This window comes from Mobula birostris, chromosome 9, assembly GCF_030028105.1.
Source record: "Mobula birostris isolate sMobBir1 chromosome 9, sMobBir1.hap1, whole genome shotgun sequence".
Classification (NCBI taxonomy): domain Eukaryota; kingdom Metazoa; phylum Chordata; class Chondrichthyes; order Myliobatiformes; family Myliobatidae; genus Mobula; species Mobula birostris.
The window spans coordinates 87,610,803-87,634,416 of record NC_092378.1 but is presented as its reverse complement, the minus strand read 5'-3'; the positions used below and the strand labels follow the sequence as shown (position 1 = coordinate 87,634,416).

The 23,614-nt window shown below is 40.9% G+C and overlaps 1 protein-coding gene across 4 annotated transcripts in view; it reads left to right on the top strand.

Moving 5' to 3' along the window:
* Positions 1 to 23,614, top strand: part of iqce (IQ motif containing E) — a 122,880-nt gene that overhangs the window by 64,138 nt on the left and 35,128 nt on the right. For 3 of the 4 annotated variants that reach the window (XM_072268381.1, XM_072268380.1, XM_072268384.1), the window contains 3 exons: positions 8,908 to 9,000; positions 20,096 to 20,231; positions 22,887 to 22,910. In XM_072268381.1, the coding sequence (XP_072124482.1) occupies positions 8,908 to 9,000; positions 20,096 to 20,231; positions 22,887 to 22,910 (253 nt within the window). The remainder of the gene's footprint in view (positions 1 to 8,907; positions 9,001 to 20,095; positions 20,232 to 22,886; positions 22,911 to 23,614) is intronic. The other variant, XM_072268382.1, reaches the window with a different exon arrangement.

The following is a 23,614-nucleotide window of genomic DNA, read 5'->3' as shown; positions in this document are numbered from 1 at the left end:
ACATTGCATTCGCCTTCTTCACTACCGACTCAACCTGGAGGTTAACTTTAAGGGTGTACTGTATGAGGACTCCCAAGTCCCGTTGCATCTCAGAACTTTGAATTCTTTCTCCATTTAAATAATAGTCTGCCCGTTTATTACTTCTGCCAAAGTGCATAACCATACACTTTCCAACATTGTACTTCATTTGCCACTTCTTTGCCCATTCTTCCAATCTATCCAAGTCTCTCTGCAGACTCTGTTTCCTCAGCACTACCGGCCCCTCCACCTATCTTCGTATCGTCAGCAAACTTAGCCACAAAGCCATCTATTCCATGATCCAAATCATTGATGTACAATGTAAAAAGAAGCAGCCCCAACACGGACCCCTGTGGAACACCACTGGTAACCGACAGCCAACCAGAATAGGATCCCTTTATTCCCACTCTCTGTTTCCTGCCAATCAACCAACGGTCTATCCACGTATGTAACTTTCCCGTAATTCCATGGGCTCTTATCTTGTTAAGTAGACTCATGTGTGGCACCTTGTCAAAGGCCTTCTGAAAATCCAAATATACAACATTAACTGCATTTCCCTTGTCTAAGCTACTGGTAATTTCCTCAAAAAATTGTAATAGGTTTGTCAGGCAGGATTTTCCTTTAAGGAATCTATGCTGAGTTCTGCCTATCTTGTCATATGCCTCCAGGTACTCTGTAACCTCATCCTTGACAATCAACTCCAACAACTTGCCAACCACCGATGTCAAGCTAACAGGTCTATAATTTCCTTTTTGCTTCCTTGCCTCCTTCCTAAATAGTGGAGTGACATTTGCAATCTTCCAGTCCTCTGGAACCATGCCAGAATCTATCGACTTCTGAAAGATCATCACTAATGCCTCCACAATCTCCACAGCTACTTCCTTCAGAACACGTGGGTGCATTCCATCTGGTCCGGGAGATTTATCTACCTTTAGACTATTCAGCTTCCTGAGTACTTTCTCTGTCGTAATTGTGACTGTGCACACTTCTCTTCCCTGCCACCCTTGAGTGTCCAGTATACTGCTGATGTCTTCCTCTGTGAAGACTGATGCAAAATACTCGTTCAGTTCCTCTGCCATCTCCTTATCTCCCATTACAATTTCTCCAGCATCATTTTGTATTTTCTATCAGGGCATAGGTGCTTCCTTTCTTGGCCAAAGCCGTTCAGGTTTGCAATACCACTGTATGGACCACCACCAATTCTGCCAACAATTTAGATATTACTTATTGGGTTTGATTGAGTATATATGCAGTTTCATTTGCTAACTTTTCCAATGCTGATGCAATGTTAATCAGTTCCTGTGCTGCTTTACTGGTTCCCTAGGCAAGTATTCCTTCCCTGGGGACAACACTAAGTCCTTTTACCCTGGGGTTAGCATTGTCTTATGGGGGTTTATACCATCCTCTAAGACAATTGTTGTTTCCAAATTTATATCCCCATCTTCCCACAATGAAATTCTGGCGATAAGGGGAGAAAGGGGTGTATGTTTCTGAGTCCCATCACCATTATACCAGAAACCAAACATATCCTGGGCTGAGGGCTTGGACCAATTAAAGTAACAGTTCATCTCCGTTTCATTGAAGGGCATGGGTAAGAGAAGCACACCCTTTTCTACATGTACCAGGACAGCTATACAAACCCAGCATCTTTGGTATTCGTGGCAATCACATCCGTCAGGGAAAGGACATGAGCTAAACCAACTGCCATCATTATGACTCTCAGTGGTTTTATTTCTTTTCTCTATGTTGTTAGGTACCTTTTTACAGAGGCAGGAATCCATGATGGCTTTTCTCTTACCTTCATGGCTATGTTAGTGACCAGCAATACCTGAAATGGTACTTTAAATTGAGGTTCCAAAGAGTTCTTTCTTTTAAATGTCTGCACCACAACGGAGACTCCAGGCTCAATGTCATGGCATTTAAGGTCCACTACAGGTTGCTGGGCTTCTTTTCTCTGTTGATAATATTTAATAATGCTTTTTGTCAGGGCGATACAATAATTCATCATGCTGTCATGCAGGTTGTGTACCTCCATTTGTCTAATTCCTAGTGGCGCATCAAATGGCAGGCACAGGGGCTGTCATGTGGGGACAGGCCAATGGTTCTATTAGCAGTGGCTCGAATAGTCATCAAAACCAACCTGTTTCTGCTTTTGTCCAGTTTCCTCACACATCTTGCAAAGTTTATTTTTAATCGTTCTGTTCATCCTTTCCACTCGGTCTGCTGACTATAATGGATATCTGCAATGGAAATGTTGATCCACCTGTAAGGCTTTGCATGCTTCTTTAAATACTTTACCAGTGAAATGGCTACTGTTGTCACTAAATAGTTTCCAGGGAATCACGAATCATGGGATTAATTCCTTTAGCAAACATTTCCGCTACTGTAACTGCATCTTTCTCTGTACAAGGAAATGCTTCAACTCATTGTGAGAACATACCAATAGTGACTAATACATACTTATACCCTTCACATTGAGGCAAGTCAATAAAGTCCATCTGTAAGTGTGCAAAAGGGCCACCTGATGGCAGGGTATGAGCCCCTGTTACTTGTACCAGTTTTCCCAGATTCTGTCTACAGATTTGTTCTGTAACTTGAGGTACTTGAGGGCATACCAAGTTTGGGTTATTTGATCAATTGTTCCCCTCTTGCCCACATGTGTGAACTTGTGAACAAATTGGGCAATGCACAGTACCAATTTACCTGGGGCCACAATGTGTCTATCGGGGTGAAACCACATACCATTGTGCTGCTTACAACCTAGCTTTTCCCACTTTACCCTTTTGGCTGATAGAGCAATGGACTAGTATTCTTGTATGTCCACCAAGGAGGGAGGTATCATCAGGGCCAACTGTGTGAGGCATGTGCATCTGACACAACAGGGGTGGGCCTAATTGCTGCCACTTTTGCATTACAATCTGCTGCTTTATTACCCTTAGAGACCTCATCCATATCCTGTACATTGTTTTCCCATATTTACATAAAGCCAAACTGCTAACAAAGAAGATTAAATCTGCATTAACAATAGGAGTATCAGTAAGGTCCGCACAGGGTTTTATTACTTCTTGTGTAACACTTTCACAGCGGTGTGGATCGCTGTCTTCCTCCGTGGGGAGAAGAGTGTCCAAATTAAGAGTTGCACAGCAACTAATTCTAATTCTAACATTCGGGTTTGTTAATAACTCGATTTTGCACTTAGTTTGTCAGGTGGGGGTAAGATATGGGACATAGACATGGGTAATAGAATCAGAGACTGCGTATGCTGTACAGCAGGGCAAGTGGCTGCCACCATTGGAAGATGACCCGGTAGAACTCTGGCTATTGGTCTAACTGAGCACTGAAATAAGCAATTGGCCTTTGTCTTTCCCTGTGGTCCTGAGCCCAAGCGGCCTGAGCAAAGTCATTCTTATGGTGAACAAAAAGGTGAAAGTCCTTACTATAGCCCAGTAGTCCCAAATCTGGGGCAGATATCATTGCCTCTTTTATATGTTCAAATGCCTTAGCTTCCGGAGTCCAGCAAAATGGATCTGGTTGACTGGGAAGAGATATCTTCTGTAGGGGCCTAACAATAGCTGTATAATCTAAAATCAGCTGTCTACAATATTCAGTCATCCCCAGGAAATGCTTCATTTCCCTATGAGTCGTTGACTGCTGGGCTTTGACTGTTGCTTCAATTGAGTCTTAACAAATGACCTTGTATTCTGGAATAAGACTATACTGGGATACTCCCAGATAAGTAACTTCTGGTTGTACAAACTGTAGTTTCTGCTTTTATACTTTATGAACTTTCTTACCTATTTTATGTAAAAAGTAAAGGGACTCCTGCTCTCAAGTTTCCTTGCTTGAGGAGGTCATCCACATACTGCATCAGAGTAAAGCCGCCTGGGGATCTCCTTACCATCTTCCATTTGCAATTTACATGGCAAAACACTGATTGAATCAAAAATATTTTCCAAGAAATGTCAGACTCAAAATCATTATGTCAAAGGTCTCAAGCAACATCTTTTATGTTCTGTAAAAGAAAGCAGTCTTGTTGTAAAGCAACTTCTAGGATTGCTCCCAAAATATTCCAATTGTTCCAAAGTTGTTAATTTCAAATTCCTAATTTAACTGGCCAGCAAAGAGCAGTTTCCCCAAATGCTCATTCCCTCTGAAATGTGATGTCTTATATCCGGAATACAGATGCACAGGTTTCCATTTCTTTAACCTGGATTCCACGTGGTCAGTATGGAATCCAGGTCTCTCTAAAATCAAAAATTGTGAAAAATCTCAAAAATCATGAAAAACAAATAAGGAAACACAAACCAAAAAACACAGACAAGACAAAACAAAAAATCCACTCTTTTACTTTTCTTCCTTCAGAACTTTTACAAGTAACTGTAAAACTTACAGTTAATTCTCATCATGAAAAACCTTCACACATCTTGTAAAGAACCAAGGAGGGGGAAAACTGCTGTGTGGGGGCCCCGACACATTAGCACATTTTAAAACAAAAGCAAGTTCACTCCAGAGTAAAATATTTCCCTTAATCACCTTGTTTTCTTCTGAGCACAAGATTAATTCAAACTTCCTCTCAATATTGAACAAACACAGAATGGCCTTTGCTCACGCTCTCTCTCTCTCTCACTCACTCAGAGACACATATACTCATTCTCAAGTGAACTCACATGTGGCCACACTTCACACAATTAAAAGGTACAAACCATTCACACTTTACTGCAGCTTTTCTATCTGTTTTAAACATCTTGTCTGATCTACAGTATTGTTTCTTTTCATGTACCTGTACTGATTTCTGTATCACTTTCATAGCCACCTTTAAATCACTGCACTGTTTCTTCAATCCCTCCACCTCCATCCCAGCTACTCAGCTACCTGTTCTTTTCTTTAGCCGGCATTTCACATTGTAACTGAAGCTGGTACATCCATAGCTCTTTGTGTCTACACATCAGTAAGTTTCTCTTCCTGGATCAGGGAAAACCACACCCTATCCCATCACTCACTTACCATGGAGTCCTTAATAAGTGCAGTCTAATCCTGCTCCACTACAGCATCCTGTGGGGTTCAAACCTTATGTAATGTTTCCTCAGCTGATACTGTAATTTTTTTTATGTATGTTTGTTGATTTAGGGGCAATCAATTACTACTGCTTCTCTTTGACTCACAATAATTTAGTGTATCCCAAATGCTAGACCAACCCTTTCTTGTGTTCCTGATGCAATCCTTTAACTTTTACTGACTTGAGCCATGTGTCCCAAAACGTCCCTGACACTGAACCATCCAATTTGCTTGCTCACTTCTTTCACATGTACCTTTTTACTGACCCATTCATTTTAGCATTTCTGTCACCATTCCAAATGCGTTGGAGTAATGGTGAAAGAAACCAATCCATGCAAGGCCACAGCATGGACCAAAATATAGGACAAAAGCGAAACAAAAACCCAAGGTCTGACTCTGAGAGGGAAAGTCCATAGGAGCGAAAAGGAACTTTCTTTCTGGCAATCGCTATGAGTGGGACATTTCTCTCAGTCACCAGAATTCTCCCACACTGCTACTGCGCCTAGACAAGTGATCTTGGTGGAACCTCCAAATTATGTTGTTACCTTTCGCTAGGTCTTATAACTAAGCACAATAAACTCAGAGCAGATCTATTAAAAGTGCCTTTTTTATTTGCAAGGGGAGTCTACTTCCACTCCTCTCCTTGAATGACAAGCAGCTTCTGTTTTACAGTTTACAAATTTTTTTTTTATATGCCTTTTTGGGCTACTCTTTGGCTGTTACCTGTTCTGGGAGCCAGCTCCTCAACTTAGTAGCTGCAGTCTTGTTTTACTTCTATTCAAGGCCACACAATGTACCAATCTCCCCTTAGTTACACAATGAACAGTGATCAGAACATAACATGCCTCCTGTCACATACACACTTAGCATATAGCAAAGCCTCTGGGATTATACAGGTTCCATTACAAGATTAAATACATTTTTTAAAAATCTCAAAGTTTTGAATGTATTTCCACAGCCTCAAAACTATGCCCTTTTGCTTTTGATACCTCTACCATAGGAAAGGGACTTTTTACTATCTACCGTATGCCTGTCATATTGTTATATACTCTTATGAGCTCAACCTTAGCCTTTTATCCTCCAGGGAAAATAAGCCCAATGTATCTAATCACTCCCCATACTAAAGTCCTCCAATCCAGTCAACATTTTGGTGAACCTCTTAACACTCTCCGCAGAGCAATCATATTCTTCCTACTGTGTGGTGACCAGAACTGCTCACAAAACTCCAAGTGCAGTCTAACCAATGTTTTGTAAAGTTGCAACATGGTGTTCCAACTCTTACATTCTGAGCCATTATAATGAAAATGCATGGATCCATGAATATGTGGGTTTGATGACTGGCTACAAACGAAGGTGCATTGAGGACATTACTGTGATTAAACACTACACTGCCAGGGCAAACCAGAAACCATAGCTGACTACAGAGGTTCATGCACTGCTTAGGGATTATGATGCTGCCTTCAGATCAGGGGAGAAGATGACTCTAAGGTTAGCAAAAGCCATGTTCTTACATTCCATCAGGAAGGCAAAGCAAGAATATGCACAAAAAATCCACAGACACCTTTGCAACACCAGGTATACAAATCGTAACCAATTACAAGTCCACCCAGCACTTCAACGGCAAGGACACCTCCCTTCTTGATAGGCTGAGTGTTTTCTATACTCGATTTGACCAATTGAATAATGTGACATTGAGGAAAAGCCCCTCTGTTCCTGAGGAATGGGCACCCTGTCTGGCTGCAGCCAAAATGAGAAGGACCCTAGTCAGGTTAAACCCACGCAAAGCTACAGGGCCAGTCGATCAGGTGCTGAGGGACTCTGCGACCCAGCTAACAGAGGTCTTAATGGTCATCTTTAATATCTCTCTGAAACAGTCCACTGTAACTGCAGGCTTCAAGGCAGCCACCATCATTCTGGTACCCAAGAGAGCAACGGTAACTGACCAAAATGATTACTGCCTAGTGGACTGACTTCAACAATCATGAAGTGCTTTTGCAGTAACATCTCAAGCTCCATCACGATTTCTACATGAGCACCATCAATAGTGTCCTGCCTGGCTGCATCACTGTGTGGTACAGAAGCTGCAAGTTATTGACCCACAAGAGCCTATAAAGGACAGTTAAAAACCACGAAGAAGATCATCGGGGTCTCCCTTCCCCCTATTTGTGACATTTACCAGACAAGGGGCATTGTTGAGGACACCTACCGCCCATCCCACAATCTCTTTGACCCTCTTTTTGTCATGAAGGAGGTACATAAGCATCAGGACTAGGACTGCCAGACTGGGTAAGAGTTTCTTTCCTCAGACTGTGAGACTAATGAATATCCTGCCACTACCAAGGTCTCATCACTAGGAGAGCTGTTTACTGTACTGTTTATTGTTTACTTGTGCTGTGCTTTATTACATGCATTTTGAATTATATTTTATTAACTTATATATAGTATAATATTTGGGTTTATGTGCAATATACGTTGCATGGGTGCACTGTGGTCTGGAGGAACATTGTTTAGTTTGGTTGTATATATGTACAGTCAGATGACAATAAACTTGAACTTAAAGACAAACATGCCTATGCCTTCTTCACCTTCCATTGATCTGTGTTATCACTTTGAGGGAACTGTGAACTTCGACTCCTAGATCTCTCTGTTCATTAACATTCCTTGCTGCCTTATCATTCACTGTATATGTCCTACTCCTTTTTGACTTTCCCAAATGTATTGCACTTGTCAGGAGTAAATTCTATATGTCAATGCTCTTCCCAACTTCTCAAATGATCTGTGTCCAGGTGTAGCCTTAGATAGCCTGCCTAGCTATCCACAACATCCAATATACTTGTCATCTGCAGACTTAATAATCACAGCTCCTTAATTCATGTCCACTTTGTGAAGATAGCAAAACTGCCAGTACCAATCGTTGTGATACAGCACTAATCACAGACTTCCAATCAGAAAAGCAATCTTCCACCAGCACCTCTGCCTCCAATCACCAAGCCAATTTTTGACCATTTAGACAGGTAACTTAACCTTTTGAACCAGTCTACCATGTATATGCCTCCTTAAATCCATATGGACAACATCTACACCCAGTCGTCATCAAGCTTCTTTGTTATCTCCTCAGTAATCACAAATTAATGAGAAATAAATTCCCCCTCCCTAAACCATGCTGACTATAGCTAATTAGTCACAGCCTTTCCAAATGTACATAAATCCTATCTCTTAGAATTTTCTCCAAACTCTTTACTAACTGAGCTTCTAGTTAACAGTGACCCTACATTGTTAATAGTTAGGGACTTGGTAATGTCACTGCATGTCAAGGGTAGGTGGTAAGTCTCTCTTTTGTTAGAGGTGGTCACTGTCTAGTATTTTTGTACTTTGAATGTTACTTGTGACGTAAGCTCATGTTACAATGTGGTCGTGGTCTTGCTCTTGCTGCATGCAGGCATGAGCTGCTTTATTTGTTGAGTTATGAATGGAATTAAATATTGTGTAGTCAATTTAAGAAGTAAATCAATAGTTGTAAACTTCTTTGGGATGTCTTAAGGTCGTGCATAGTAAAATGCCAGTTAATTTTAGAGTGACCTGTTCCTCATTCCACTCTCCTTGACTGTCCTGTATTAGTTATCTGGCTCCTTAATAACTTCAAGGAGAGAGGAATACTGATAAACATTTGGAGTTGGGGTCTAAGGTCTGTGAGACCAATTCTAGTGTTCAGTCAGCAAGCCCAATTTTTATCTTCAATGGATATAAAACCAGAAAAATGCTAGGTCAGAGGACAGTATATTTCCAGTCTTAATACCCCTTCAATCTACTGACCTCTGACTGTTTGGTCTGCAGTGCTGAAGTAAAACAACAGCTTCAAGAAAAGGCAAAACTGGAAAAAGGCTTGCAAAGATTAAAAGAAATGGATAAATCCAATGGGGAGTACAAGTGAGTGTACACTTTGAAAACATATTGATATTTTTTTCTAATAGTACAAGTACCTCTTGGACAACTGTTAATGAACTCTCATTAACTAAATGCAATCAATAAAAAGGCTTTGTTGGGAACTGGAATTCCATCTCAAAAAAGGACATCCAACTAGTTTCTTTCTTCAATTTAGTGGTATTATGATACAATGATAAGGAAACTTATAGAATGGTTCAATACTACCAACTGATCGTGCTGGGCTGACTCTTTGAAGGAGCTATCCAATTACTTCCATTTCCTTGCTCTCTATCTATAGCCATGCAATTTCTGTTTTCAAAAAAAAAAATACTGGTAAGCCATCTCCCACAGCCATTTTAACCCATCCATTCTGGATCACAATGGCTTACTGCTGTGTTTTAAAAAAAAATCCTCTGTGGTTTCAGAGGTTGACTGATCGTAAGAATCTAGCTTTATCTAAACAAGAGGGAAAGAAAATCCCATTGATAGAAACTATCTGCAATTAGCCCTGAAATCATTAACTTTTCCGGTTTTGATGAAAAATCATTGACCTAAAACGTTTTTTGTTCCCCTTTCGGCACTTGGTGTCTCATGTGCTGAGTATTTCCACCTTTTTCTGCTTTGATTTCAGATTTTCAACATTGTTTTATTTTACCTTTGTATCTATTTTTAGACTACCTTACAACATTGAAGGAGGCCATTTGGCCATGTATATCTCTGCCAGCTCTCTTGAACAATTTCAGCTATTTCATTCTCCTATTTATTTCCCTGCAACACATTCTCTCTCATTTGGTCATCAACTCATTCTCATTTTTCCACTACAACTACACTAATTTACAGTAGCCTGCTAACCATCATTCGTATGAGATTTGGGATGAGACTAGAGCTCCCGGGGAAAACTTGTTACAGGAAGTCATATTCAAATCAGTGTCCTAGAACCATAAGGCACCACTGTTATCTGCTGAGCCACTATGGCACCCATGTTGGGTTAGTTGGATGCCTTAATATTTATAATAATGATTGGTTGGCATGGATGTGGTGGCCAAAGGGCATGGTTCTACGCTGTGCATTTATGAAACTATATCCACTTTGACATGTCACATTCTGTGATAGTTGAATTTTAATGAATCATTAATATCTGTTTTGACTGTTAGGGCTTCCTCCCATTTTCCTTAAATGAGCTGGTTTCCATTTTCAGAAAACTTGTAGCAAATCAGCACTTGATTTCAGCTGCAGTGTAGGTTTGAAAAATTCATTCATAAGAACGCAAGACATAGGAGCAGAATTAAGCCAATTGACCCATTAAGTCTGCTCAACCATTCAATCATGGCTGGTTTATGTTTCCTCTCAACTCCATTCTCCCCGTAACCTTTGACATCCTTACTAATCAAGATCTTATTAGAGTCTGCTTTAAATATACTCAGTGAGTTGGCCTCCACAACCATTTGTGGCAATAAATTCCACAGATTCACCATACTCTGGCTAAAAAAATTCCTCCTTATCTCTGTCATAAGGAGACATCCTTCTATTCTGAGGCTGTACCCTTTGGTCTGACACTCTACCAGTATTTGAAACATCCTCTCCATTTCCACTGTATCTAGGCCTTTCAATATTAAGTAGGTTTCAGTGAGATTCGCCCCCCCCCTTTCTAAATTCCTGCAAGTATAGGCCCAGAGCCATCAAACGTTTCTCATAAGTTAATCCTTTCATTCCAGGATCATTCTTGTAAACCTCCTGGTGCTCTCCAATGCTTTCTTGGATATGGGGCTCAAAACTGCTTACAATACTCTAAATGCCTTCTAACCAATGCCTTATAAAGCCTCAGCATTACATACTTGCTTTTATATTCTAGTCCTTGAAATGAATAATAACATTGCATTCTTCTTCCCACCGACTGCAAATTAACCTTTAGGGAATCCTGCACAAGGACTTCCGAGGCCCTCTGCACCTTTGATTTCTGAATTCACTTTATATTTAGAAAATAGTCTACCCATTTATTCCATTTAGAAAATAATCTACCCATTTATTCCTTCTACAAAAACGTATGACTATACACTTCCCTGCACAGTAATCTGTTTGCCACTTCTTTGCCCATTTTCCTCAGCTGACACTCTCCTTCTTCAACACACCCTGCCCCTCCATCTAATTTTGAATAATCCACAAACTAGTCCACAAATCCATAAATTACGTCATCCAGATTTTTAACGTATAAGATGACAAGTAGCAGAACCAATACCAACCCCTGTGGAACACTGCTAGTCAATGATAGCCAATCAGAGAAAGCCCCCTTTATTCGTCACTTTGCCTTTTGCCAGTCAGTCAATCTTCTGTCCATGCTAATATCTTTTCTACAATACTACAGGCTCCTATCTTATTCAGCAGCCTCATATGTGACACCTTGTCAAACACCTTCTCAACATCCACAGACTTCTTTGTCTGTCCTGCCTGTTATTTCCGTAAAGAATTCTAACAGATTAGTCAGGCAAGATTTCCCCTGAAGGAAACCATATTGACTTCAGCCTACTTTATTGTGTGCCTCCAAGTACCTGAAACCTCATCTTTAGCAATGGACTCTTAACTCTGCTATTTATAGTCAGCCTATAATTTCCTGACTTTGCCTCCTTCCCTTCTTAAAGAGTGGAGTGACATTTGCCATTTTCCAGTGCTCTGAAACCATTCCAGAATTCTTCAGAGATGTTTACTGATGCCTCCATGATCTCTTCAGTGACCTATTTCAGAAGCCTGGGGTATAGTCCATCTGGTCCAGATGACTTATCTACCTTTAGACCTTTCAGCTTCCCAAGCACCTTTTTCTTATTAATAGTAACTACACTCTCTTCTACCCACAACACTGGTGAAGAATGACACAAAATACATTCAATTCATCCATTTGTCCTCCATTAATACCCCTGTAGTGCCATTTTTCAGTGGTCCGATGTCCACTCTTGCCACTCTTTATAGATCTGAAAACACTTTCAGTATCCTCTTTTATATTACTGGCTAGCTTACTTTCATAGAACATAGAAGGTTACAGCACCAGTATGGGCCCTTTGACCCACAATGTTGTGCTGACCTTTTAAATTACTCTCAGATCAATCTAACACTTCCTTCCCACTGAACCCTCCATTTTCTATTATCCATCTGCCTATATAAGAGTTCCTTAAATGCCCCTAATGTCTGCCTCGACCACCACTGACTCTGTGTATAAAGCATACCTCTGACATCTCCCCTACACTTCCCTCTAATTGCCTTAAAATTATGCCCCTTTGTATTAGCCATTTCTGCCCCGGGAAAAAGTTTCTGGCTATCTACTCAATCTATGCCTCTTATCATCTGTACACCTCTATCAAGTCACCTGTCATCCTTCTCTCCAAAGAGAAAAGCCTTACTCACTTACTCATTCAGCTTTTCCTTATAAGACCCCCTCTCTAATCCAAGCAACATCTGTACCATCTCAAAGCTTCCTTTAATGAGGCTACCAGAACTGATCATAATATTCAAAATTTCATAGAAACTTAGAAAACAGCACAATACAAGCCCTTCGGCCCACAAAGTTGTGCTGAAGATGCCCCTACCTTAGAAATTACTAAGCTTACCCATAGCCCTCATATTTCAGCCTTTCTCTCCTAACTGCATTTTTGTTGCATTATATTTTTTGCTATATTGTATGCCATCTCATTTGCTGTTTTGACTTCCCTTGTCAGCCATATTTGCCTCATCCTCTCTTTAGAATGCTGCTGCTTCTTTGGGATGAACTAATCCTATGTTCCACATTACCAGAACTATCTAAGAGGTTCGGGTATGATGTACTGAAAGCTATTTTAAGAAAGAGAAAAATTCTGATTGAAGTTTGAGACAAAATCATGTGCACATCAGTCCTGGCAGGGTTTGCAGTCCATTACTTCCTACCAGGCAAAACCTAACATCATGAATGGCTGTGACACTTCACCCCAAGATGAATTCAACACCTTTTGTGCATGCTCTGAAAGAGAGAATGAAACTACACCTGTGTGAGTCCCTGCAACATCTTGTGACCTTGTGATCTGTCTTGGAGGCCAACGTCAGAACATCTTTCAAGAGGGTGAACCCTTGTAAAATGGTCCTGATGTTATATTTGGTAAGGCACTGAAAACCTGTGCCAACCATCTTGTAGGAGAGTTCAAGGACTCTCTACTCCAATTGGAGGTTCTGGCCTGTTTCAAAAGAGTGATAATCATACTAGTATCCAAGAAGAACACAGTGAGCTGCTTCAGTGACTATTGCCTAGTTACACTCACATCTATTGTGATGAAGTACTTTGAGAGGTTGATCATGGCCAGAATCAACTCCTGCCTAAGCAAGTACCTGAACCCACTGTAATTTGCCAATCGCCACAATAGGTCAACAGCAGAAGCAATCTTACTGGCTCCAAACTTAGCCTTGGATCACCTGGACAATAGCAATACCTACATCAGGCTGCTAATTATTGATTACAGCTCAGCGTTCAACACCATCATACCCTCAGTACTAATCAACAGCTCTAAAACCTGAGCCTCTCTACCTCCCTCTGCAACTGGATCCATTACAGTCAGTATGGATCAGAAATAACATCTCCTCCTCACTGACAATCATCACAGGAGCACCTCAAGGATGCGTGCTTAGCCAATTGCTCTACTCTCTGTACATCCACAACTGTGAGGCAAGGCACAACTCAAACACCATCTGTAAATTTGCTGATGACACAACCATTGTTGGCAGAATTTCAGATGGTGACATGGAGATGTACTGGAGTGAGTGGTGTTGCAACAATAATCTTGTACTCAACATCAGTAAGACCAAGGCATTGATTGTGGACTTCAGGAAGGGGAAGTAGAAGGAACACACACCAGTCTTCATCTGGGGATCAGCATTGAGAAGGGTGAGGAGTTTGAAGTTCCTGGATGACAACATCTCTGAAGATCTATCCTGGGCCCAGCATATTGATGCAATTACAAAGAAGAAACAACAGTGGCTCTATTTCATTGAGGAGTTTGAATTTGGTATGCACCAAAGACTAGCAAATTTCTACAGATTTACCTTGGAGAGTATTCTAACTGGTTGCATCACCATCTGGTATGGAGGGGCCAATGCACAGGATTGGAAAAAGCTGCTGTAAACTCAGCTAGCTTCATTATGGGCATTAGCCTCCCCAGCACTGAGGACACCTTCAAAAAGTGTCATCTATTATTAAGGACCCTCATCAGTCAGGATATCAACTCTTCTCATTGCTACCATCAAGGAGCCTGAAGACACACACTCAACGTTTTAAGAACAGCTTCTTCCTCTCCACCATCAGTTTGCTGAACAGACAATGAACCCATGTGTTATATTTTGTAATTCTAAAACATAAAAACTAATTTAAAGTAAAAGATGTAGAGTCCTAAATGCAAGCCTAACAGTTTTACTTCAAGCGAGACGCTCATGTATCCTGTGGTGGCGTGATGACATGTGCCAATTACGTACTTTTACAGATAACCCACAATGCATCATATAAACAACAAAGAACGCTTTAATCAAGCACTATATTTATAATATTACTCAAATATTACTTAAATATTAAATGCACTACACCATGTACACTATCTCAGTAATTTTTCCCTTTTTGCACTAATTTAATTTAATTTTTCTATATTATTGTAATTTGTAATTTTAAATGTATTGCACTGTACTGCTGCCACAAAATAGCAAATTTCATGGCAGATGCCAGTGATATTAAATCTGATTCTGCTCCCAGAAACTCCAGCCATTGCTGCTCGACTGTCATCCCTACTGATGTCCTCTTCCATTCAACTTTGGCCAGCTTCTCTCTCATGCCTCTGTAGTTATCTTTACTCAACTGTTATACTAATACATTTTTCTCTCTCAAACTGCAGGGTGAATTCTATTATATTGTAATCGCTGTCTCCTAAGGGTTCTGTCTCCTAAGGGTTCCTTCTCCTTAAATTGTACTTACAGGACAGGAACTATTTTGTATTGATTGGTAGCTACATATCTGACCGAGCAAAAATGATGTGGAGCGCCTCAAGGGTCCATACTAGGGCCTCTTCTGTTTAACATATACATGCTCCCTCTAGCTCAAATCATGGTAAGCAACAAAATATATTACCATAATTATGTGGATGACACTCAGATTTATATCAGTGTCATCAAGTGACTATGGTCCCATTCAATCACTAAAAAACTGTATTGAACAAATCACTCATTGGATGAGCCAAATTTCCTCCAGAAAACTGAAATAATTGTTTTTGGTGCCAAAAAAGAACAATTAAAAGTCAGTGCTCACTTAGAATCCATGTTGTTACAGACCACAAACCAAGCCAAAAACTTTGGTGTTGTGATGGACTCCGACTTAAATTTTAACTGCCATATTAAGACAATTACAAAGACAGCCCACTACCATCTTAAAAATATAGCAAGGGTTAAAGGGCTTACAAGATCTAGAAAAACTCGTCCATGCATTTATTTTTAGTAGGGTTGACTACTGTAATGGCGTTTTCACAGGTCTCTGTAAAAAAAATTCCTTCAGACAGCTGCAGCTCATTCAAAACGCTGCTGCTAGAGTCCTCACTAAGCCCAAGAAAGTAGAACATATCAGTCCAGTTCTCCGATCGCTACACTGGCTTCCTGTCCGTCATCCAGGGGATTGAATTTAAAATATCACCACTGGTTTATAAAGCACTGAATGGTCTAGTGCCAAAATATATCTCCGATTTCTTGCTGCATTATGAAGTTTCCTGATCTCTCAGGTCTGCTTACCTTCCCAGGGTCAAAACTAAAATATGGTGAAACAGCTTTTAGTTACTCTGCTCCACATATCTGGAATAAACTGCCAGAGGATCTGAAGTATGCCCAAACTTTAAGCTCTTTTAAATCTAGGCTTAAAACTTTTCACTGTAGCTTTTAATTAGAATCAACTGCACTGTAAATTCTATTTATCATATCTATTTTTGTGTAACACACATCAAAGTTGCTGGTGAATGCAGCAGGCCAGGCAGCATCTTTAGGGAGAGGTACAGTCGACATTTCGGGCCGAGACCCTTCGTCAGGACTAACTGAAGGAAGAGCTAGTAAAAGATTTGGAAGTGCGAGGGGGAGGGGGAGATCCAAAATTATAGAAGAAGGCAGGAGGGGGAGGGATGGAGCCAAGAGCTGGACAGGTGATTGGCAAAAGGAATATGAGAGGATCATGGGACAGGAGGCCCAGGGAGAAGGGGGGGGGGAACCTAGAGGATGGGCAAGGGGTATAGTCAGAGGGACAGAGGGAGAAAAAGGAGAGAGAGAGAAAGAATGTGTGTATATAAATAAATAACGGATGGGGTACGAGGGGGAGGTGGGGCATCCCTCCCCCTTTTCCTTATATCCTGGCAGGGAGATTAGCGAGGGCTACTGAGGTGACTTTAAACTAGAATGGTTGAGGGGTGGGAATCAAATTAAAGAGGCTAGGCGAGAGGAGGTTAGTTCACAACAGGGGGATGGGAACCAGTGCAGAGAGACAGAGGGGTGTAAAATGAGGGTAGAAGCAAAAGGTGAAAAGTAAAAGTGGCAGGCCGACAAATCCAGGGCAAGCATCAAAAAGGGCCACTTTTCAACATAATTGTATAAGGACTAAGAGAGCTGTAAAAGCGCGCCTGAAGGCTTTGTGTGTTAATGCAAGGAGCATTCGTAACAAGGTGGATGAATTAAAAGTGCAGATTGTCATTAATGAATATGATATAGTTGGGATCACAGAGACATGGCTCCAGGGTGACCACGGATGGGAGCTCAACATTCAGGGATATTCAATATTCAGGAGGGATAGACATGAAAGAAAAGGAGGTGGGGTGGCGTTGCTGGTTAGAGAGGAGATTAACGCAATAGAAAGGAAGGACATAAGCTGGGAGGATGTGGAATCGATATGGGTAGAGCTGCATAACACTAAGGGGCAGAAAACGCTGGTGGGAGTTGTGTACAGGCCACCTAACAGTAGTAGTGAGGTTGGGGATGGTATTAAACAGGAAATTAGAAATGTGTGCAATAAAGGAACAGCAGTTATAATGGGTGACTTCAATCTACATGTAGATTGGGTGAACCAAGTTGGTAAGGGTGCTGAGGAAGAGGATTTCTTGGAATGTTTGCGGGATGGTTTTTTGAACCAACATATCAAGGAACCAACGAGAGAGCAGGCTATTCTAGACTGGGTATTGAGCAATGAGGAAGGGTTAATTAGCAATCTTGTCGTGAGAGGCCCCTTCGGTAAGAGTGACCATAATATGGTGGAATTCTTCATTAAGATGGAGAGTGACATAGTTAATTCAGAAACAAAGGTTCTGAACTTAAAGACGGGTAACTTTGAAGGTATGAGATGTGAATTAGCTAAGATAGACTGGCAAATGACACTTAAAGGGTTGACGGTGGATATGCAATGGCAAGCATTTAAAGATCGCATGGATGAACTACAACAATTGTTCATCCCAGTTTGGCAAAAGAATAAATCACGGAAGGTCGTGCACCTGTGGCTGACAAGGGAAATTAGGGATAGTATCAATTCCAAAGAAGAAGCATACAAATTAGCCAGAAAAAATTAGCCTGAGGACTGGGAGAAACTCAGAGTTCAGCAGAGGAGGACAAAGGGCTTAATTAGGAAGGGGAAAAAAGATTATGAGAGAAAACTGGCACGGAACATAAAAACTTACTGTAAAAGCTTTTATAGATATGTGAAAAGAAAGATTTGCTAAGACAAATGTAGGTCCCTACAGACAGAAACAGGTGAATTGATTATGGGGAACAAGGACATGGCAGACCAATTGAATAATTACTTTGGTTCTGTCTTCACTAAGGAGGACATAAATAATCTTCCGGAAATAGTAGGGGACAGAGGGTCCAGTGAGATGGAGGAACTGAGGGAAATACATGTTAGTAGGGGAGTGGTGTTAGGTAAATTGAAGGGATTAAAGGCAGATAAATCCCCAGGGCCAGATGGTCTGCATCCCAGAGTGCTTAAGGAAGTAGCCCAAGAAATAGTGGATGCATTAGTGATAATTTTTCAAAACTCTTTAGATTCTGGACTAGTTCGTGAGGATTGGAGGGTGGCTAATGTAACCCCACTTTTTAAAAAAGGAGGGAGAGAGAAACCAGGGAATTATAGACCGGTTAGCCTAACATCGGTGGTGGGGAGACTGTTAGAATCAGTTATCAAAGATGTGATAACAGCACATTTGGAAAGCGGTGAAGTCATCGGACAAAGTCAGCATGGATTTGTGAAAGGAAAATCATGTCTGACGAATCTCATAGAATTTTTTTGAGGATGTAACTAGTAGAGTGGATAGGGGAGAACCAGTGGATGTGGTATATTTGGATTTTCAAAAGGCTTTTGACAAGGTCCCACACAGGAGATTAGTGTGCAAACTTAAAGCACATGGTATTGGGGGTAAGGTATTGATGTGGATAGAGAATTGGTTGGCAGATAGGAAGCAAAGAGTGGGAATAAACGGGACCTTTTCAGAATGGCAGGCAATGACTAGTGGGGTACCGCAAGGCTCGGTGCTGGGACCCCAGTTGTTTACAATATATATTAGTGACTTGGATGAGGGAACTAAATGCAGCATCTCCAAGTTTGCGGATGACACGAAGCTGGGCAGCAGTGTTAGCTGTGAGGAGGATGCTAAGAGGATGCAGGGTGACTTGGATAGGTTAGTTGAGTGGGCAAATTCATTGCAGATGCAATTTAATGTGGATAAATGTGAAGTTATCCACTTTGGTGGCAAAAATAGGAAAACAGATTATTATCTGAATGGTGGCTGATTAGGAAAAGGGGAGGTGCAATGAGACCTGGGTGTCATTGTACACCAGTCATTGAAAGTGGGCATGCAGGTACAGCAGGCGGTGAAAAAGGCGAATGGTATGCTGGCATTCATAGCAAGAGGATTCGAGTACAGGAGCAGGGAGGTGCTACTGCAGTTGTACAAGGCCTTGGTGAGACCACAGCTGGAGTATTGTGTGCAGTTTTGGTCCCCTAATCTGAGGAAAGACATCCTTGCCATAGAGGGAGTACAAAGAAGGTTCACCAGATTGATTCCTGGGATGGCAGGACTTTCATATGATGAAAGGCTGGATGAACTAGGTTTATACTCGTTGGAATTTAGAAGATTGAGGGGGAATCTGATTGAAACGTATAAAATCCTAAAGGGATTGAATAGGCTAGATGCAGGAAGATTGTTCCCGATGTTGGGGAAGTCCAGAACGAGGAGTCACAGTATGAGGATAAAGGGGAAGCCTTTTAGGACCAAGATTAGGAAAAACTTCTTCACACAGAGAGTGGTGAATCTGTGGAATTCTCTACCACAGGAAACAGTTGAGGCCAGTTCATTGGCTATATTTAAGAGGGAGTTAGATATGGCCCTTGTGGCTAAAGGGATCAGGGGGTATGGAGGGAAGGCTGGTACAGGGTTCTGAGTTGGATGATCATACTGAATGGTGGTGCAGGCTCAAAGGGCCGAATGGCCTACTCCTGCACCTATTTTCTATGTTTCTGTGCAGAATTCCTCGTGTTTCTATTTTTGTGTGATTTTATTCTGTTATACATTGTCTAAAATTTGATGTTTGATTTTTATATCTTGTTTTATGTAAAGCACTTTGAACTGCCTTGTGTTGGAAAAGTGCTATACAAGTAAACTTGCTTGCTCCCTTTTCAGGTCTGGTTCATAATACAACACCCAACTCCAAATTTCCTTTTCCCTAGTCAGCTTGACTACAAGCTGCTGCAAAAAGCCATCTTATACACATTCTACAAATTCCTTTTCTTGAGATCCAGCACCAACCTGATTCAAGGAACGGATATCATACTTGCCTTGTGCAGTGAGGTCCATTATCCATAGGAACCAAAGCCATTTCATACAAAAACATGCAGGAGCAAAGTCAGGTAGCTAACTCTGCTGTAAGTAATATTGAAACACCTGTAGGGATCTTGTTCTCTTGTGAGTGTGTTGTAAATAAGTTAGGAAAAAAATGTCACAGTTTAAAAAGACCTTGATTTTATGACTCAACGTTTAGTGTTTAATCTCCTAATCTTGAGTGCAGAAAATTGATCTGTGCTTTGCTGCAGGCATGAGGTTAGTACTCTGAAGGAAAGGGTAAGACAACTGGAAACAGAACTGGGAGATCATCGGAAAATGAAGAAACGATTTGAAGTAGAGTTGGAAGATCATCGGAGAATGAAGGAGAAAAATGATTTAGTCAAGGTAAAATTGGAGGAAGGAGTGGGTTCCCATCTGGATGTACTTAAAAAGAAAGTGTGGCTGTTATGATAATGTGTTGGTTGTTACTGGGTTAGTATTTCAAAAGCTTGAACTTTCCATCCAGAGACCTGAGTTACAATCTCATCATCGCAGCTATGGAATGTAAGTTTAGATTAACATGCTGGAATTTGGGGAAAGATTGTCATTTTTAATGATAAATACCAAACTACGAGGTTGTCATAAATACTAAAGGCCTAACCCACTTATGCCTGTATGTAGCACAAAATTTATCTGTGTGGTTGACTGTTAAAAGCAAATTACATAGTTGCTTCATTACTTCCATGTTGGATGAGAGAAAGAATCTGCACAGACTACCCAAGACTACTAATTTGGACATGGCAAAATTGTTCCCAGCCCAGTCAACCTTGTAAAGTCCTTGCAAATGCCTAGTCTACAGAAGAAGGGCTGTCCCACAGATACAGTCCCACGAATGAGTTGATCCCAGCATGGTCACCCACAGTTACAGAGAAAATGCTGGTATCTCCTAACATAATCTATGGGTATATGATATCACAACAGCAAAACCAATCCACTGGGGGTGACAATACTCTGGTATACAGGAAGGAAAGAGTAAGGTGGGTAGTCCTTAACTTTTCCATCAGGTCACGCATAAGCATGGAAAGCCCTTCATTTCACCTGCTGTCCTCTGTCAGATAATGACTCAGTCTCTCATATTGGAGGAAGCACTGAACGCAGCAAAAGCACAGAATCTACTGCAGAAGGGCCATCGAGCTTGTTACCAAAGAGAAATCTCTGGGCTGGGGAGAGCTGTGCAGTAATTCAAGGTCAGTAGGAGATAATAAGAGAGACTATAGGATCCTTGTGGTCAGCTGCTGCAGTCTCAAACAATGGCAGCAATCACATTGTGTGCCAATGAATCCTATTTTTCAGTGCTTGACATAGCCCACACATTCCAACACTCACAGGCAGCTGCTTCACATTAAGCAGTGGGCATTTCATTGTAGGAGTGTTAATGGAGGACAGGGACTTGCATCAGGTTCCTGATCTATTTATTTTACTGATTTCTTTTGGAGCAAATTCTGTTCGTACTCTTGCTCCTGGAAAGATGAATCCTGACTGCTAAGTGAGGTACCAATGCAGTGAGTGATCAAATTGAGAGATAAAGCTACTTTTCCTTCTTGACAATCTGCCTGTAATAGAGACATCTATCCACAATAGCATTGGTCACCACTTCCACAGTGAGATAAAGTCCCATTCTTTATAACAAGAACATTCAGCATATTGTAAGGCAATGCAATTGTGTTAAGTGGGAAAGATACAAACACTTAACAACTAAACACTAGGAATTGTGGACCATCAACAGCAAAAATGTACACTGCCACAACTTAAAACCTTGTGGCCCAGTATATCCCTCACTCTACCATTAGAGTCAAGCCAGGAGATTCAAGATTCAAGTACATTTATTATTAAAGAATGTATAAATTATACAATCTTGAGATTTGCGTGCTCACAGGTAGCCCAAAGCAAGAAACCTAAATGAACCCAATTAAAGAAAAAAAAGAATAAAAATAAGACCAACACTCAATGCGAAAGAGAAAGTGAAAAAAATACCAATCATGCAAACAATTGAATTGAGCAACAGCATTCTGGACCAAAATTGAGTCCTCAGATCTGAATCCCGGAGCAACCCAGAGTAGGCCCAAAGCCTCATCAGTTCATCAAATTAGCGGGCACAGAGCACAGCAGCTAGGGCAGTCTTCATACCTTCAGTGCCATGGAGATGACCATCACGAAGAACGAGCAAAATCGGCTCTTTCCCCAGATCCTGACCAACACCTTTTATTTTCAGTTTTTCTGGGCCAGTGTTTAAATCGACCACACAACAGAACAGCAAAAGGCTCCAGTGCCCTGGAGAGAGGACTGAAGATCGCAAATAGCGAACAAAATTGGCTCTTGCCTCCGAACCAGGCCAGCATTTAAATTGTCTAAACTGTGAATTGTACCTTGCACTAGGACTCAGACACTGCTGCTGTGAAAGGCTCCAGAGCTTCGAGGAAGACTCAAGGGGAGGACTTGCCAGGAGCTGCATTAAATGTAGCTAGAATGAAGTGCAACTCAGTGAAGTTACAACACAGGACATTTTGTGAGCAAAACAGCAAAAAGGCTACGCAATAGGCAGCAATCTACAACAATTTTCACAAAATAAGGAAGATGCAATCACTCTGATGGTATTATACTACAGACCCCTCCCCTTCCCTTAACCATTGAGACATTGAGGAACAGATACACAGGCAGATAAGGGCAAGGTGTCCCAGGCGGTGACTTGAACATCCCTAATATAGATTAGGAACTTATTAATACAAGAGGTTTAAACAGGTCTTCTCTTGTGGACTTCCAAATACAACATGGTTCCCACTAATTCCAAACTTTGTAATTTAGAACAATCATATTATATTGAATTTTAATATTTAACAATAATGTTTATCAGCTAAAGGCTGTATATAGCACATTATTTTTGTTTTATCAAGATGAAAAATGTATTTTTGATAAATTGCAAGCTTTGAAAACAGATTAAGCCACCCATAATTTTAACTATGTTTCAATTATGTCTTTTTTTTTCCTCTGTATTACATGTAGAAAGAAGAAGTAGAGATGGAGGAGGTAGGTTTGACCCCCCCCCCCCCAATTCTGTAAAGCACTGTATTTTTGATTAAGAAATAGAACCATGAATAGGTGATACAATACCTTGATCCTGATCTGTCATTTGAAAAGATTGTGGTGGATTTGTAATTTTTATTTTCTTTCTCATCTTATCGTCATATCGTGTGTATTTTTTCTGAGTTCAAAAATATCAATCTCAGCTTTAAAAATACTCAATAATTAAGCATCTATAGTTCTCCAAGGTGGAAATCTCCAAAGAATAACAATCATCCTGATGAAGAAATTCTTCGTAATCTCAGTCCTAGGTATTGCCCTTCAGAATATAGATGACACAAAGGTTGGTGGAGTTGTGGATAGTGTAGAAGGTTGTCGTAAATTACAGCAGAACTTTTACAGGATGTACAGCTGGGTGAAGAAGTGGCAGATGGAGTTCAACCTGGAAAGGTGTGAAGTGATTCACTTTGGAAGGTTGAATTTGATGCCAGAATACAGGGTTAATGGCAGGTTTCTTAGCAGTGTGGAGGAATGGAGGGATCTTGGGATCCACATCCATAGATCGCTGAAAGTTGCCAGGCAAGTTGATAGGGTTGTTTAGAAAGCATATGTTATGTTGGTTTTCATTAGTTGGGGGATTGAGTTCAAGAGCTTCAAGGTAATGCTTCAACTCTATAAAACTCTGGTTAGAGCACACTTGAAATATTATG